At 45.9% G+C, this 18,797-nt stretch overlaps 1 protein-coding gene and 1 long non-coding RNA gene across 3 annotated transcripts in view; one reads left to right on the top strand and one right to left on the bottom strand.

Moving 5' to 3' along the window:
• Nucleotides 1-2,718: 2,718 nt before the first annotated feature.
• On the bottom strand, nucleotides 2,719-6,770 carry LOC114594458 (uncharacterized). The gene is made up of 2 exons (XR_003705991.2): nucleotides 6,639-6,770; nucleotides 2,719-5,202 (listed from the first exon to the last, which is right to left on the bottom strand). It is a non-coding gene; the product is annotated as an uncharacterized LOC114594458 (long non-coding RNA).
• Nucleotides 5,200-18,797, top strand: part of KIF26B (kinesin family member 26B) — a 267,176-nt gene continuing 253,578 nt past the window's right edge. For both annotated transcript variants that reach the window (XM_028724152.2, XM_028724151.2), the window contains exons 1-2: nucleotides 5,200-5,595; nucleotides 6,567-6,968. In XM_028724152.2, coding sequence (XP_028579985.2) covers nucleotides 5,533-5,595; nucleotides 6,567-6,968 — 465 coding nt within the window. In that variant the 5' untranslated portion in view covers nucleotides 5,200-5,532. The remainder of the gene's footprint in view (nucleotides 5,596-6,566; nucleotides 6,969-18,797) is intronic.

Genomic DNA, 18,797 nt, shown 5'->3' with positions numbered 1-18,797 from the left:
CCCAGCTCTACCTCTCTTTTAAATCAGAACCAGTGAAGGCAGTGAATGTCCTGTGTGAGTGTCTGGAGGCAGTTGGAGGATGGATGGCGACAAACAGATTGAGGTTGAATCCTGACAAAAGAGAAGTACTGTCTTGGGGGACAGGGGGTGGGTGGCTCACCAGTCTTGAATGGGGTAACTGTGCCCCTGAAGGACCTTGTGCACAGCGTGGGAGTCATTTTGGACTCACAGCTGTCCATGGAGGCACAGGTCAATTCTGTGTTCAGGGCAGCTCCATCTGGTACGCAGGCTGAGACCCTATCTGCCTGCGGACTGTCTCGCCAGAGTGGTACGTGCTCTAGTTATCTCCTGCTTGGGCTACTGCAATATGCTCTACCTGGGGCTACCTTTGAAGGTGACTTGGAAACTGCAACTAATCCAGAACGCAGCAGCTAGACTGGTGACTGGGTGTGGCTGCTGGGACCATATAACACCAGTCCTAAAGGATCTTCACTGGTTCTTGGTACGTTTCTGAGCACAATTCAAAGTGTTGGTGCTGACCTTTAAAGCCCTAAATGGCCCAGTATACCTGAAGGAGTGTCTCCACCCCCATTGCTCAGCCCGGACACTGAGGTCCTCCTCTGAGGGTCTTTTGCTGGTTCCCTCACTGCGATAAGCAAAGTTACAAGGAACCAGGCAGAGGGCCTTCTCGGTAGTGGCGCTCGCCCTGTGGAACGCACTCCCTTCAGATGTCAATAAACATCTAGATTCGAAGACATCTGAAGACAGCCCTGTTTAGGGAAGTTTTTAAGGATTGGTGTTTTTATTATCTTTTTAGATATGTTGTAAGCCGCCCAGATGGGCAGGGTATAAATAAAATAATGATGATAATAATAATTTAGCAGCTGCTGTATTATGATATGGGACTGGCTTGCCCTAAATGAAGGCACTAGCAGAATACATGGAACCCCTGGAGTTGATGGCACTGCCTTGGGGCCTCCCCTGGTAAGCTGCAGATGATCCTGGCCCCCCCCCCCAGTCAAACTCCTGTGCACCATGTCCTGTAACCTCCCTCCATGATTCCTGGTGATACCTAATAGGTGTAGGTGGCTATTAATACACATATTTGTGTATTTCCTCTTTTCTTTTTTGTAGATGCTGCCATTTCCCTGAAGCATTTCCCTCCCCCCCCCCCCCATGGTGGAAACCACCTGATGTTTAAATAGTCTTTTGTGCTTCCTGCTCCACCAGTCAGCTGTAAAACATTGCCTCATTGACCATGTTTGAATGGGTGTCATGCATACTTACTGTTCCTTGTCGGCAAACTTTCGAGGGTAACAGCCACCAAGATGTTGCCGTTCCTGTGCTTCCTGGTGTGTGACAAGGCGGTAGCCTGCAAATTGGAATTTACAAGCAAGCTGGCCAATCTGCTGCCCCCAGCCCCAGGCCGCTTTGATCCTCATATGCCTGCAATCTCCCATGGTAGGCATACCGTTGCACACAATCTGATGATCCCCAACGCAGCAGATGCAGTTCGGCAGGGACATCTAACAGTGTGTTAATTAAAGGGCTGATGAAGAACAAAGCAAACCTGCCTGCTCATCATGAGAAGTGCTGATTCTAGCAAATTGAAAGTTATATTCCGTGGCCTATGAAGCAAACGCTCACAGTGGCCATGCTGGAACACCAGCCAGACAGCACAGCATTAATAGTGCTTCGTCTTTCATGCCTTAATATCCCAACGGTCCTCTTTGCAAGAGGGAAAATACAGCGTTTGCAGATCAAAATACGCTTGGAAACTAAACAAAGGAGCCTGAAAAGAAGTATGGGAGATAGATCAGACAAAAGGTCCAACTATTGCAGCTTCCTGAATGCCATGATCAACCAGGTGCCTCTGGGAAACCAAGGAGATAGGTCTTCTCCTGCTGTTGCTCCACAGCAACTGGTTCCCTGCCTCTGACCATGGAAGTTCTATGTAGCCTCCATGACTTTTCGTCTAGCAGTGCAGCATACCTGCACAAATGCTAAATATTTGCCTATTTTAAATAGGTAATGTTTTTAATATCAGGCCCTCTGATCTAGAGAGGGTCAAAGAACTGTCAGCCAACTGTAGCTTTATCACAACCAGGTATATGCACAAGATCAGAGGATAATTTCACATGGCTGTTGTGCAACATCCATGGTTTTCCAAGTGAGCAAGCAACAGCCATGTACATATGCAACTCATCAAGCCAGCTTCCTTCTTCTGGTATGCAATGAATAGATGTGTGCTGCAAGTCGGCTTTACACTGGTCATTTCTGGATCATGGCACAATCGACCAGCACCATCTGCATTGTCAACTGGTGCAGTCACTGCTCCAGTGTGTTGGCTGCCAGAAGCAACCGTGAGACACTCCTGCTTTCTACTCCTGTTGAAGAAACACCATCATCTGCACCTGTGTTGCGATACTATGTGCTGTAAGAATTGCCTCGCTGGGTGAGAGCAGGGAGACACTTAGTCCAGCATCCTGTTCCAAGCAGGCAAGCCAGAGGTCTCAGGGAAGCTCACAAGGAAGGTGTGGGGATTACGACCATCTCACCATTTATCTGTCTCCAGAAGACAAGACAGTATGCTGCCACTGAAGAAGGAGACGATTGATAAGGCATGTCCTCTATATTCTAATCTCACCTTTAAAAAAAAAATACCTTCTGGTAATGAGTGTCGTAAGTTCATTCAGTGTTATGTGACCACATCAACCATTATTTTATTTTATTTTATTGCATTTATTTCCCACCTTTTCTAGCATACATAGTTCCCACCTTCTGTAATTAAATCCCCACAACAACCTTGTGAGGTAGGTTAGTTTGAGAGGCAGTGACTGGCTCAAGGTCACTCAAGGAGCTTCCTGGCTGAGTAGGGATTTGAACCCTGGTCCCCAAGTTTTTGTCTTGACACTCTAACCATTACACTACGCTGTCTCTTTGTAAAAGCCTCTCTTTGTAAGGAAGCTGCTCCAACCTCTTCATCGTGCAGTTGTCCCTTTTGCATACTTTGCCCAGCTCTAGGATATTCTCTTTGGGATCAGGCAACCAAAACGTTACATATGTTGGAATTAACACTGGGGACCGTTTTGTACATCACGCTGAAGTCTCTGCAGAAAGCTCAATGTGGTATCTGCCACCCTGTGGGGAGCCATATGTGTGTGAACTGGCTCACTGTGTAGCAGCAAGGATCATTTCGGCGCCGGTTCAAAAGCACAAAAAAGAAGAGTTCTTTTTTAACTAGCATGGAGGAAACCGGCCCATGTGATGGAGCATTCCACACAAATGACTAACCACCAAAATGGCCCAGTGGCTAAGAGACGGAGCTGTGAATCAGGAACTTATCAGTTCAGACTTAATCTCTGCTGGGAAACTTACTGGGTAGCCAGCCACTCTCTCTCACCTTCAACCCCCCATTCTCAAGGCGGGATAATAATCCTGGCCTGCCCTAAAGGGTTGCTGCAACAATTGCTAAGCTAATGAGTATGAAGTGTTTGGAACACTAAAGTGGTATAAACGCTAAGTATTAATATGATAACAGGTGCCAGATGGAGTGATTTTAAATCGTTTCCATGTGGTAACTGCAATGTGCAGACAGGCCCGAAGGCTTTGATTATGTAGAGGAAATAAATGCACCATGCATTACATAGCACTGACATGAGAGGGGTTGGGCTGGAAGCCAAGATCCCATTATAGCCAGGGCTATTAGTATGGCATACAGATTTGGTGTGGGACAGGACTTCAGTTTCTTGAGAATCCCAGCCTCTGTGTTGCTGCAGGAAACCACACACAGGTAAATAAATATAATTGTATGCATGCATGTGCACCCACCCACAACATCTCACTCCCCGTTGTGCAGAATGTTTACCATTCACCTCTCCGGGGTGTGGGTTTCAGTCCAGGTCTACAAAAGGCTACCTAGGGTTGAGAAGGCAGAAATGTTGGGTGCTGCAGAGCCAACGATTCTTCCCCACCAACACACCAATGATGTTGAAAAATATACTGATTTCTAACATTTTAAAATCTCCTGGTAGGCAATGCAGATTTGGGATACAGGTGTCATGAGCGCAGCTGGGTGTGTGTGTGTGCAGCTCTCCCCCTAAAATCAATAAAAATACTTAACTAACTGACCAATTGCATTGCAGATAACTAGGTTCTTGCCCCCCCAATATATTCTAGCTACACCCAGGACAGGTGTCATGGATGAGGAGCTTGAAACAAGCCCCTCTGCGCATCTTCAAACGAATGGATCTTGTCCTAAGTTTAGCAGCTGATCTATGTCCCGCCAGCTGTTTGGGGATAAACCTTGTAGAAATATTAGGGTTGTCTTTTACCCTTTGGGATAACCTGTGCGCACATTCCTTCCTGAAACAGAAGTGTTTAAAATACAAAAACAAAACCCTGGTGTTGAGATCTTATGTTTGCTATTCTTAACCACTTGGTATCCAGAGATCCTTTTGTCTATGCATATAGGCATGAGGTCCTGTATGGAGGAAGGTAGGGTGGGTGGGGTGTTAGGCATGGCTTCCTACTCCTTCTCCCCAGCACCCATCCAAACCACTTGCAAAACCCAAACTGACTAGTGCCTTTGAATGCCAACCATGAGCAACCAGCTAGTATGGTGCAGGCAAGCCCATTCCTCCCCTTTCTCTTAGGAGGGAGGGATTTGAGAGAGAGAGAGAAAAAAATCACAAATGTCAGTCAAGAAATACTGCAACGAAAATGGACCCTCCACAGTCAGTCAACAGCCGGCCGCCTGTAGTTAAGCCCCGGCAGCGTTTTTGCAGCTTTCAGAGGTGGCTGTTGGCAGTGTCGCTTCTGCAGCAGCAGCGGCGGCAGCAGCTCCAGGAGCGCTGAGCTTTTCCTCTTTGCAAGAAACTGCTTGGCCAAAATGGGGAGAAAGATATTGGCTGCAAGCCTCGCGGAGGCTCCTCCCCGAGCCAGGATCCTGAGGTTTTTGGAGGATTTCTTTTAACTCCGTGGCGAACCTTGGCGAAGGAAACAAGTTGCCACACACCACCACCAAGTAGCAACGGGGAGGGAGAAAACGCTGCCTCTCCAGCAACACCCAGCCAGTCCTCCGCTTCTCTCCCTCTCTCTCCTTTTGCTAAAAATCTACCTTGGATGCGATTGTTCCTTTTTAGTTGTGCAGGGAAACTGGCGCTGTCTGCTTAGACTGGGGAACGCCGATCCCTTGGATTTCTGCACACACACAAACGCACAGAGTGGGAATAAACGAGAGAGAGAAGACAATGAGGGCAAACATGATCTGACGGGGGGGCGGAAAGATACAATCTCACCCTCTCTTGGGGCTCCGGCAAGCGTTTTTTTCCTTTTCTTTCTGGGATCGGGGATTTATTTTTATTGGTGGTATTTTCCTTGGAAAGGCAGAGGGAGGGGGAAACCGACTTCAAGTGCGGAGCTGCTTCCAGCTGGTGCGTGAACCTTGCCGGATTTGGGGGGGAAAAACCCTCCCTTGGATACAAATTTGCAGGAAATCCTGCCGCGGGCGCCGAGATCATCACCCTCACCATGAATTCCGTGGCTGGGAATAAGGAGAGGATCGCGGTCAGCACCCGAAACAGGAAATATGGGGTAAGTTGCCCTTAAGTAAAGGGGGAGGAGGGATGCTTGCAATAATAATAATAATAATCGACAGCGCTGGGCTTTCACACAAAAGGGCTGCGAGCGGACACGGATTCTCCCCCCCCCCCCAACAAGCCGGTCGCCTTCTGAAGAAGCGGCACGGTGCCCCAAGCCAAAGGGGCAGCCGGGGGTGTCTTAACCGGTTCCGCCCCTGGGACGCGAAAGAGAGACGGGGCGCCTCTCTCGCTTCCTCCGCGGCTGCAGACGCCGAGCGCTCGGGCAGCAGCAGCAGCAGCCCATGGACTCTGCACTCCTTTAACTTTTGCAGCCTGGGGTTCCGCCTAGACAGGCGGCTCTGCGGGGCGAAACGTGCTTCGTGGATCTCTCCTCTCCTCCGCTGTATATATAATACAGTAACCTGACTTGCGAGGGGCTTTTGCCCACGTACGAGAGGGGCGCGCGGGGGGGGGGGGGGTCGCCAGGGAGGGAGAGAGAGAGAGAGAGAGAGAGAGCGCTCCATGGAGGGGGCTTGGATTGGAAAAACGTGCGCGCACACACCCACCAATTCTGCAGGGAAAATCGATTTCAGGTGGTGACTTTTTTTTTTAAAAAAAACCCAGCTTCTTGGAGATCAGAGGGGGCGGGTGTGCCTGGAGGTCAAAGGTGCCAACTTGAATAAAATATGGGGGGGGGGGCAGGTGAGCCCCGCCCTGCCCTGCATAATTGATCACACGATGTGGGGCATGCACATCGTTTGAATGGCAATGCACATCAACTTGGGGGCTCAGATATTTTATGGAGGGGGAGGGCGAAGGGACCTCGGCCCCTAGGAGTGGGCTCCTATGCGCGGAGGGGTATTTTAGCTGACTTGGGGTGATTGTTAATCTCTAACATCTCCACGAGCCGCTTGGTTCCTATCAATGCAACTTCGCTGCCCTCCTTCCACGCCCCCCACTGATCTGCTTCCCTTCTCCACTCAGGTGAACGACCCCTGCTCCCCGACCAAACCCGCGGCTCCCTTCTCGCCCGAAAGCTGGTACCGGAAAGCTTACGAGGAATCCCGGGCCGGCAGCCGCCCAGCCCCGGAAGGAGCCGGCTCCATCCTGGGCTCGTCCGGCACCCCTTCCCCGGGATCGGGCACGTCGTCGCCGGGCTCCTTCACCGGGTCGCCGGGCCCCGCTTCCCCGGGGATCGGCAACAGCTCTCCCGGGTCGCTGGGGGGCTCGCCGGGCTTCGGCACGGGGTCTCCGGGCTCCGGCAGCGGAGGGGGCTCCTCCCCGGGCTCCGACCGCGGCGTCTGGTGCGAGAACTGCAACGCCCGCTTGGTGGAGCTGAAGAGGCAAGCGCTCAAGCTGCTCCTGCCGGGGCCCTTCGGCAGCAAGGTGAGCCATGGAGCGAGTCGGTGGCCCGACGGCCAGCAGGGCTTGAGTCTCCCACACACGCGCGCGCGAACACGAGTGGGGAAAGCGTGAATTAACAAAGGAAGGAATCTCAGAGCAAGGAGAAAGGGCATTCGGGGAAAGGAAAGTGAGGGAGCAAGGAAAACGGGGGGGGGCGGTCTTGAAAAGAATCAGGGGCTCAAACTCCACCCCCCATTGTTTGGGAGAAAGAGGTGGTCTCCTTTAACCTGTGGCTGGGTAGTGAGACTCCCTTCCCGCATCCAGCGCAGCTCCGTAGCTGAGCCCCCCCCCCCATCTCCAGACAAAAGACGTTTTTGACACGCTCAGCACAAAGTGAGAGGAAGCACCAACGGTGTAATCTTCTGTTTGTGTTGTACTGGTTTGTAATGACGGCATGCCTGCCTACGCGGCTTAAGGAGAGTTCGGTCTGAGTCAATAAATGCCTCTGACTAGTCAAATAATTAGTCCTGCAATATACCATTAATATGGTTCCCATGGTTTGAAAGGAACCAGTGTTGGGTTCAAACTTCTGTTTTCTTTCTCTTCTTGTCCATTTCCTTTTAAAGAAAATACACAGCTCTTTATTAAATCTCATATGTGCAGCTGCAAAAAAACATATTTCACATTTTGTTGTTTTTGTGATTGCTCAAAAATGTGTTAAGCCACATGTTAAGGGTAAACCCTGGCAATCTCTCATGGGTGCACATCTTGTGATGCAATGGGCAATCCTCTGGAGGGAAATGGGTGGCCTTCTCCAAGGAGATCTGGCAATGAAAAATAAAATGATCTAAAGCATAGGCATGCAAGGTTGCTCTTTCTGTCCTCAGTGTTGAGAGGAGAGCCTCAGGCTACAATCTTCTAGGTGTGTGCAGTTTCCTTGGAGGAAACCTTGGTTAATGGTGCCTATTCCCAGGTTACATAAGAATAGCCAATGGCCCATCTAGTCCTGCATTCTGTTCTCCAGGGGCCAACCAGATACATGCCTGTGGGAAACCCTCAAGCACAATGCTCTCCACCTGAGCTTTCCAGCAGTTGGTGTTCAGAAGCATTGCTGCCTCTGATCATGGAGGCAACACATAGCCATCATGGCTATCAGTCATTGATAGGCTTATCCTCCATGAATTAGGTTAGCTTGCCTCGGATTGCAGCCTGACTTGGGGGATAAGTCCCATAGAACTCAATGGGGCTGAACTGCTGAATTAACATGGATAGTAACTTTGGTGATGTCCAGTGGATAAAGAACTGGTCTGAGCTCATAGTGGTCAACTCAGATTCTCATAATCTCCTCTGTTTCTGCTGACTCCCAGCCTGTAGCTGCTGTGGTGGTGCCAGTGTCATGGCAGCTTACCTGGACAGATCAAGGCTCTGCAGACTCACCAGTAGAAGCACTGGATTGGTGCCACAAGTGCACCTCTGCATCCCTGACTTTGCTGCCACCTTGCCCAGCACCGTTCAGGTACCTTGTAGGGAGGTTGGAGGAAGAACATGAGAATATTAGGAGCATCTGGGGAATCAGATGGTCTGTGTGGTCCAGCATCACAATGGCCAACTAGATGCTTGTGGAAAGCCTGCAAGCAGTGTATGAATGCAACAGCACTCTGTCCTCCTGTGATTCTCAGCGAATGGTATTTGGAGGCCCACGGCTTCTGACAGTAGAGATTGAACAAAGCCATTGTGGTAGGAACCATGGCTAGTCTGGAGGGCATTCCCACAGTTCTGTCCCACCAGTACTGGTGCCTTCCAGCCACAGCTGCTGCACACCAAAGCCACCACATCAGCACTGGCCCTACCATTGGGCAATATGAGACAGTACTCTTATATGACAGCTGCTGAAGGGCGAGGAGTAGTAGGCAGAGAGCTGTGTGTGCCACATGATCTGCTCTGCGACCTCCAAGTTAGTCTGCTGCCCTCAAGGGCAGTGGAGGAGAATGCCCTTATTGCCTGTGTTCAGGCAAGATTCAGGTACCTGTCAGTTTGGCATTTGTCTGTGGAATGCGGAGGGCACTATACCTTGCCCTTTGCTCAGGCAGCAAAATATTTTGGGATGGCCCTGCATCATGAGGAACACTGGCCCCACACTCTGCAATGGATTCTGAGATGCAAATGAAACACCAAGAGTTGCACCTAAAATTGCCATTTCAAACAAATGTTTTGGGTTCTTTGGTGTGTGGTGTGGACTTTCATCATGGGTGAGCTAAGGGGAATAAACATAGACATTTCCATTGAGATTGGCGGTGGGAGCTCCTCCCATTATTGAAAGCTCTTCTTGCTAAAAAAAAGAATTCTTCCATTCCAAATGAAAGAAGGGTTCTTACATAGCCTTCTCCCTGACAGGCTAGTTTTCTAAATGTAGTACAGTGTTTTATTGTATGAACGTTCTATTGTATGAAGGAATAGCCATTTCTGTAAGCTCACCCCTCCAGTCATAGTGGTAGAGTCTAAACACAGGTTTACCATCTGCATGAGAACTGAGCCTTAGTTTGCCACCTATTAGATCACAGATGGGAATTCCAATCTTCTTGTCTTCATGGTATAATTGCGTAAGAACAATAGAGAGTGTGGAACACTTCATAAATTAAATGTGAAATAAGTGTCAAAAAGCCATTTAATTTGATACCATTTTTGAGGTTTTGAAATTGCTGGATAAAATCATGCATTGAAAGGATATAATGTATTCTATGCACACACTCCATGTTCATGCAGTTGAATTAAAATGCCTTATTCTCTCATTTTGTGTATTTTACACATCTGTGAGGTGTCCTCTGGTTTCATTTTACTACCTGCATCTGGCAGTTGAAAAGGCTACTGTGCTCACTACTCATAGCAGAATTTGCTCAGTCTGGCATTTTCTTGAGTTTTTGCCTTTTAAATTACCCTACATTTACTTGGTACTCCCATCCCCTCCCTCATCTAAATCAAAGATTGGCTCCATAGCTCCTTCCTTTTAGTGCACCTCCTCCATCATTTTGCTTCTCCTGTGTCCATGGGTATATGACATCATCTCTCCCCACTATTTCCATTGCAATCACACAGCAGACCACTGGCAGGTCTCTGTAGTTCTACTGAGAAGCAGGCACATTAAAGTGCCACTGGATGATCAAAGTTGCTCACATGCTATTTCATGTTTGTAGGAAGGAAAATGTGCCAGAATAAAGCCTTGCCTTCCATTGTCAGCTCTGCAATATAGTGGCAGGAACTTCTGCAAAAAGTATGGTTGGTGATCTGGGATGTGGAAGAGGAATGAAAGTGTACAAAAAGTGTGAAACTAACCAAAGGGTCAAGGCACAGCCATGGTTTATGGTGTAACCTGTAATATCTTATGCCGAGGGTATCACTGTTGTGAAGAAATCTGCATTTATAACTTGCTTGAAGGGTGTAACTCTATACTACATAGTCTTTATCTGAAGAAGTGCCACAAATGATGATGTCATCTAGGAGTGACAGCTTCCATGACACACTTGGGTTTGTTCACAAGTTACGTTTCTGCTCTAATTTCTTTCCTACAGTGCTTCCACATTGCCACATCTATAGTTCTCCTCCCTGAATGGTTATGACCATGGAAATTCCTTGGCTTTAAAGGTTGCTGAGCTATAGTGAATACTTCACTGACCTGGCTTGCACTCTTAAGCTAAACCATGGCTTAGCATGAACATGTGTGCTGCTTTTTGTCAGTACCATAGCTATGGGGGAGGAGAGTGGGACTAGCGGGGTTTTTTTTTTGTCCTGGGTGAAGCCTCTAGAGGGGCTCCATTGAGGCTCCCAGCCTGTGCACATGGGTGTGTGTTTGTGTCAAACTGGGTTTTTAACCTGGGTGAAATAAAGCCTAGTTTTGTCCCTGTTTTTGCTTATGCATCCTGTGTCATCCAAACCTGGTCTCTTGGTTAAAATCTCTCCAGACTCTCCATGAGCTGTAACCCAGAACAAACTTTGGCTACAACTTGTGGTTGGTCTGGAGAAAGCTTAACCATGAGCCTGGGTGTAGATTACATTTAAAGCTAAACCTTGGCTTTACTGCACTCTTAACAAACTACAGTTCCAGGATTCTTTGGGGAAAAGTTACAAGCACTAATAGTGCTTTAAATGTGTGGTACGAATGTGGCCTAAGGCAGAAAATGCCATTCAGTATATAAAGAGGACCTTCCTCTCTCCACTGAATAGACACTGCCAGGCCTCCTCTTCAGTGGCTGTGAGGCATACATTCCAGATCTGAAGTTATGATTTTAAGTGGGGAATGAGTCCTGGCACCTCTCTTTTTAGAAATTAAACACAGTGGGAAACGGTTTCTGCAGCTTGGCCATATCGTCAGAATGACTTTGCATGATTTATGTCACATTTTTAACGCTGAGTTCTTTATTTGGATTGGGTATCAAGATGTTTTGAGGTGAAATCTGGCAAAATCCTACAGCGGTTGAGCTACTCTTTGAAAGCAGTGTGGCAATATTACCACATATATTGCGTAAAAAGTTAACAGTCCTGAAAGCTCTGTCAGAGGCTTTTGAGCTGATGAAGTGTTAAAGGAATTGTAAGCGTCTCTCTCTTCCATGGTAACCCTGTGGATGTTGGAAAGCCAGTGGGTTGCATGAATGTGACACAATGCCATTCAATTTGCACTGTCAGGCCCAAGTGTTATCAAATGGTAATATTTACTCTTCTACTTCAAAGAGGGTTTGGTTTTCTTCTTCTGTGGTTTGGATCAAGAGGTATCAAGTGAAAACACTGATTGCTGTTGAAGGGTCTCTCGCACCCGGTTTGCTGAATTGCATTTATCACTATTTATTTATGGTGCTCTTTGAATTAAAATATGGATGGTCCTAAAGGACTGAGTTGAATCCTCCGTTTGCATAGCATATGTGATTATATGAATTGCTCACTGCTAAAGCAGTTACTCCAAGTGCACAAAAATTAAAAGGCTGAATAATAAATAAATGGTTCCACAAATCACGTGTTTTTGATAGCAGTAGTAAGTTTGTGGTGGTTTACAATCATTGGTAACTTTTTAAAAATTCTGTCCCAGAAATGGTGACATATCCCACTGAATGTTGCCAGTGGAGTGCCAGAGTTAAGCTGAATGGTGGAAGATTCGGGACAGATAAACAGATGTACTTCTTCATGCAGCAGTTAAACTATAGAACTTGCTCCCACAGGAAGCAGTGATAGCTAACGACTGGGATGACGTTAAAAAAGGACTGGACAAATTCATGGAGGAGAGAGGACAATGGCTACAAGCCATGATATATATACTCTGTCTCCATTAGAGAAGGCAGTATTGCTTACTGGAAACCACAGAGGAGGAGAGTGTTTGTGCACTCAGGTCCTGTTTGCTAATTTCTCCATAGGTATCTGGTTGGCCACTGTGAGGACAGGATGATGATTCCAGAGCCTATAGCAATGGGTCTCCAGCTTTGGTTCATGAGGAACTGCGTCTTTTTTCTTTGCTGCTCTCCTTTTGCGCTGAACTTAGGCCAGGCATAAGCAAACTCGGCCCTCCAGATGTTCTGGGACTACAACTCCCATCATCCCTAGCTAACAGGACCAGTGGTCAGGGATGATGGGAGTTGTAGTCCTGAAACATCTGTAGGACTGAGTTTGCTTATGCCTAACTTAGGCCTTAGGGACGCGGGTGGCGCTGTGGGTAAAAGCCTCAGCGCCTAGGGCTTGCCGATCGAAAGGTCGGTGGTTCGAATCCCCGCGGCGGGGTGCGCTCCCGTTGCTCGGTCCCAGCGCCTGCCAACCTAGCAGTTCGAAAGCACCCCCGGGTGCAAGTAGATAAATAGGGACCGCTTACTGGTGGGAAAGTAAACGGTGTTTCCGTGTGCTGCGCTGGCTCGCCAGATGCAGCTTTGTCACGCTGGCCACGTGACCCGGAAGTGTCTCCAGACAGCGCTGGCCCCCGGCCTCTTAAGTGAGATGGGCACACAACCCCAGAGTCTGTCAAGACTGGCCCGTACGGGCAGGGGTACCTTTACCTTTAACTTAGGCCTTGACTAATGTTGCTGTCAGTGCCCACCCAACTCCATATTTCCTGCAAAATGGAGATGCCTCTCTGTTAGGGATGCCCACAGGATCCCATATAAACATTCCTTTTTCAAGACCAAGAAAATGGCTGGACTGGTGCTTCAGTAGCAGAAATTCAGAGAGGAGGGTTGATTTTGGGTGTGTGTGTGCACAATAGGTATACAGAATATAGCCGTAGACCTTATTTTTAAATGCAGTAACTGAAACTCATGTCTTACTAAATGGTAAAGGTACCCCTGACCATTAGGTCCAGTCTTGAACGACTCGGGTTGCGACGCTCATCTTGCTCTATAGGCCGAGGGAGCTGGCGTTTGTCTGCAGACAGCTTCCGGGTCATGTGGCCAGCATGACTAAGCCGCTTCTGGCGAACCAGAGCAGTGCACGGAAATTCTGTTTACCTTCCCGCCTGAGCGGTACCTATTTATCTACTTGCACTTGATGTGCTTTTGAATTGCTGGGACCGAACAACGGGAGCTCACCCTGTCACGGGGATTCGAACCACTGACCTTCTGATTGGCAAGCCCTAGGCTCTGTGGTTTAGACCACAGCGCCACCCGCGTCCCATTATGCCTTACTACTGAATTCCAAATTGATAAGATCAGCCTGATTTGTGTAAACCAAGGATGAGGAACCTTTTTCTCCTCAAGGGACCATATTCCCTCAGGGAAAAGTGCGCATACCAGCAGCAAGCGGGGCCAGATACCAAAGTGGGTAGCTCCAACCTACACCCTGTTCTCACACACCCCATTAACACAATCACACATACCTAGTACACAAACACAGTCTTATGCATGTGTGCACACACAACCCCTCTTGATTCAGGCACACATTTAAAATACACAGCACCCAGTCTTCCCTGTTCAGCCCCGCTCCCTCAATTGATATTTTTACTGTAAACCTCTATGGCAGAAGTTGCTGGTAGTACATAACTGTAAGTGTAGCCTATAGGAAGAATAATCAAACGTGTGTTCTAATTCTTGCCCATTTATCATTTATGAATCCAGCTGACTTGCAAGGGTTTTTTGGGGGGGTGGGGAGGAACTCCTGCTGATAACATCCTGGAAATTTCATTAGCTCTCATAACCGTTGTCAGCAAAAGAGCTTTATAATCAGTCAGCAATATATATTTTACATTTTTGCACTTATTCCTTCCTTAAAATGCATAAACCTTGGCTAGTTAAGGCATGGCAACTCTTAATATAACAATCCATTATATGTTTTCACAGAAATAGTAGGTTATTGATACTGATTGAATGAGAACCTTTTAAAAATCGAATCATGTACTTCAAAATGTTTGAATGTATATATAAAAAAACCCTATTGGGTTGTAGCTGACTCAAGTCATATTCAGAGTAGACTCACCGAAAAAAATGGATTTAAATTAGTCCGGGTTCTATTCGGAGTATGATTTAGTCAGATACATCCCATAATAGTTTGCTGCTGTCATTGCGTGACCTGACAGATCTTTATGTATGAAACCATTTGCAGCCATACATTGGATTTGCTGCAGCAAAATGAATGCTTAACCTAGAACAAGGGTACCTTTGACTACCCCATAGCTATCACGGAAGTGTGGAACTTTAACTTTAACAAGAAAAATTCACTCACAATATGTCAGCAGGAGGAAAGCTGAGGGACTTTGGTTTTGGTTACGTTGACAAAGCTTAGCTTTTAATTACAGAAGCACAAACCTTAATTTAACCATTTCGGTGCTTGCTTTAGAAGAAGGGAACATACACCCCCCCCCCACTATTAAACATACAGTATATGAAAAAATCTTTTAAAATGACAGACATATTGTCATTTGTTAAGCGAATAAATGTGTCCTCAATGAAAAGCTATGGCATAATTCATCATTTCTCCGTTTACCTGATGAATCTTTTCATGTCCTGGGGCACAACACATATAACCTGCTACCACCGAGCTATGAGCTCTCCCCACAGAGTCCCATGGGTGGATACTGGAGGACATATGGGCATGGCTTTATTATATTTCCCTTTCTGTTAGAACCTGTGCTTGATCCACTTTCTGTACCTTTCTATCATTTCTGCCCACATGCTCTTGATTTAGCCTTTCCACTTCAGAGATATTTGGTGGCCGAAGACTAATAATATTAATAATGAAAGAATCCCTGCAGCTGATATAATGGGAAATGGGTTCCTGTTAGCTCGTGCCTACTTTAGGGAGACATTTCTAGCAGAGACAGGACAGTAATGAACCCTTCCTGAAAGCTTAGCAAGTAGCAGAATAATGGAATTTCATTTCTGTTCAGACCTTTAATATATGAATAAGCACAGCCGGACTGTATGGGGGACTTAATTTTGTAGTGCAAAAATCTCAGTCACCTAATCATTTCATCCCAAGTCAGCGTAATGCAAATAGGATTATTGCATTAGAAATGTGATTTTAAATGGCCTGGAGCAGTAATTTGTCAGCATTTGGGAGGATTAAGTCCATTCAAGTTTAGGCAGCAACAGCCAGTCTTTTGTATTTCATCATAGGTCACAATACCAAACACTGCGCATAACCTGTCGAAAGCACATTTTGCAATTGCGGGTCTCCTGGCAGGGAGAGCACCTACCATTTGCCTGTGCCCTTACATTACAGCACCTAGAATTACTCCAATTGTGGAAGCAAACCAGAGAAATAAAGAATAGTTCTTAGACTTGTTGATGCTTCTCATTTTTATTATTATGAAAATCAGAGGTTTAGGCCTTACTTTAAAAAGCAGAGTGATTCAAATAATGAATCTTGATTTTTTCTTTTTTTCCAGGGAGATACGTAACCTGTGATTTTTCACATTTGCTGTGAGAAATAATACACACAGGTCTTGCTATCCGAACACAATGCGTTCTCGGGAAATTGTTAGGTGAGCAGTCACACAATGAGTGGATCATTTCCATTGATTCCTATGGGGAAATTTCTAATGCATTCCCGGCAACAAAATTTTGATCCCAGAATGGAAAAACCCAGGAAAACCCTCTGAAACCTTGCAAAAGTCAAACAAGGAAGGAAAAAATGTTCTTATTTAGCCAACCTCCCCATGCTTCCCACTATGGTTTCTGAAGAAACGGCTGTCATGGACCAGCAAAATCTTGTTTAAGGCTACTTATTTGTTTACAATACTACATGCAGGTCTGGTTGTTTGGATATCTCAACCTGCACTGTTTATAACAAGGATCGGATCCTAATTCATCATGTTTGGATAAGTGAATTTTTGTGTAACGAGTGTTCAAATAGCAGGACTTGTGCGTTCTGTTAAATTATACTCATTTATGTGCTTGTCCCTCTATTATAAAAATGATTGGGGTAAAAAAGCACTCATTATAACTTTGGCTGGGTCATACCCTAGATTTGTTACCTAGGTTCGTATCAGTTGCTGAAGTATACCAAATACAGTGGTACCTTGGTTTACAAACTTAATCCGTTCCGGAAGTCCGTTCTTAAACCAAAGTGTTCTTAAACTAAGGTGTGCTTTCCCACAGCAGCGGGGGGACTCAATTTACAAATGGAACACACTCAACAAACCAAAACACCTACTTCCGGGTTTGTCGCGTTCTTAATCCAAGTTGTTCATAAACTAAGCTGTTCTTAAACCAAGGTACCACTGTATCTTACAAATGTAATAGGACCATTTCCCCTAAATGTACCTTTTTGCTGGTAGAATATTTGCTTTCTGCTTTTGATACATATTCCAATAACTTTGCTAGTATATATTGAATTCTGAAGTATTAGAAATTGTATCATTTGGGCACCAGATTTGTGTAAATAGGATGCTTGCTTTCCGGATGGCAGGGTAATGAACCTTTTGAAACTGAGATGGCTCAGCTTTGTAGTTCATTTGGTTTGATTGTTCAGTTTTTAAAGTATCTTTTTACTCTGATAGAAGTTAGAAAGAACGCAATCATAGTATCATAGAATTGTAGAGTGTCATCTAGTCCAACCCCCTGCAAGGCAGGAATCTTTTGCCCAACGTGGGGCTTGAACCCAGGACCCTGAGATTAAGAGTCTCACACGATTCTATGCTCTGCTGACTGAGCTATCATTTATTGTATATGACTACTTTTGTCATGTTTGTAGTTATGTAAGCTGTGTAATATGTTGTAAGCTGCCCTGAGCATGGTTTTAACTTTGGAAAGGTGGCATACAAATGACTGACTGACCACAATGCAGACACACAGCCTGCATATCACATAACTTAACAGATACAGAAATCCAGCACAAGCCAAATTACTTGCAAGCAGCTTTTAACAATGTCTTGCAGATTGGTCCTGGACAACGTATGTATTTTCCATTTCCTTTGCTTTCAGTAACGCCCAACAATTATAATGAAGTATTTATCCACTGTCAAGAAGTTCCAAAAGTGAAGAATACGTCAGTTATTTTTAATAGCCAGTAGGAGACTGTGCAATGAACAGTTTCAAAGGCCTCTATTGCAATATTTTTCTGATGACTCTTTATAGGTGTCCATTATGGATGTTATTCACCAGCTTTTGTACATCAGGCTGGTTTGCACAACCCAGGAAGCCAAATTATGGCTTGCTGGGATTCTGCAAACATGCCTCCCCACCCCCCAGAGCGCAAAATCAGTTTGCTGCTTCCTGGTCTTGTGCTAATCCAAGGTTTGGTTGGGCATGCCATCTGAACCTGAGCTTGTGGTTAAACTTTCTCTTTGCTAAATAATCAGCCTGTAGCTAAGGTTTTTCCTCATGCCGGAGTGAAAATCCCTGGGAAAGAGTAATGCAGCTGTAAGCTGTAAGCTGTAAGCTCCTCTCCTGGAGCCCACATGTCCACACAGTCCCAGTATGCCACAACTTAGTGTGTCAATGAATAGACGTCATTGGGAGATGAGGCTGATATTAGTATCTGTATTCTATATTCTCACTATGCTAAGAGCTAAGGTGCATTTTTAACTTCTTCTAAAGAACCATTCTTGAAAATGTATTGGTGGAAGTATATTACACCCATTTACCTCAGGAAGGAGATTTGTGCAGGGCAAGACTCTGGAGGGGGGCTGTAGGGTTCATGTATCCTACTTGGGAAAGGAGACTCCTTCATTACAGTTCTTTAATCACATTCTTTCCCTCCACAAACATTATGTTGTGGATCTGGTTGGCTGCAGCTGTTGTGTGCATGTTTTTCAAAATGCCTAGCCCATGATCAGTTATGAGGTTCTCTTTGGGAATGTTTGAGAATTCTGGGTGCTTAGTCCAGATCTCAAAGAACCTAATATTGCTTCTTCATATTGTGTTACTGTTTTAGGGTACAACTTTCAGATCTCCTTAGGGAGAAAAAGTGGGATAAAACTGGTTTTAAATAAATATATTTCTTAAATAACCACATTTTGCTTCACAAGAAAGAGAATTTGTGGTGTTTGCCTTGTGGGTTAAGGAGAGAGCTTTATATGTGTGTTGAAGAACTATTCCATAACGATTTCTCCTCTATTAAAAAAAATAAAAGATCACCCATCCTAAATATGGGTCAGCACATTGTACTGGGCAGGCTGCCCAAATCAGGGGATTGTTAGAGCCAGAGTAGCTTTGTGTACAGAGGAAAGAAAACCGTTCACACAGACTCAGCCGCATCAGCAGTCTAATACCCTGGATTATTTTTGGAACATCAGCTAATTGGGATAGTTCCAAACACAAAACTGAACAGCTTGTTGTGGTTTTCTCTGCAGAGCCCTAGACTACTGTACGTCCTGCATTTTTATTCAGGCCTGGTTTCAGCAATTTGTTATGTGTGACTGTCACAAATGTCAGAAGTGTATGACCTGTCATATATAATGTGCTGGTA

The sequence above is a fragment of the Podarcis muralis genome, chromosome 3 (assembly GCF_964188315.1).
Source record: "Podarcis muralis chromosome 3, rPodMur119.hap1.1, whole genome shotgun sequence".
NCBI classification, from domain to species: domain Eukaryota; kingdom Metazoa; phylum Chordata; class Lepidosauria; order Squamata; family Lacertidae; genus Podarcis; species Podarcis muralis.
The sequence above is the reverse complement of the archived record's forward strand: the minus strand, read 5'-3'. Positions and strand labels throughout refer to the sequence as shown.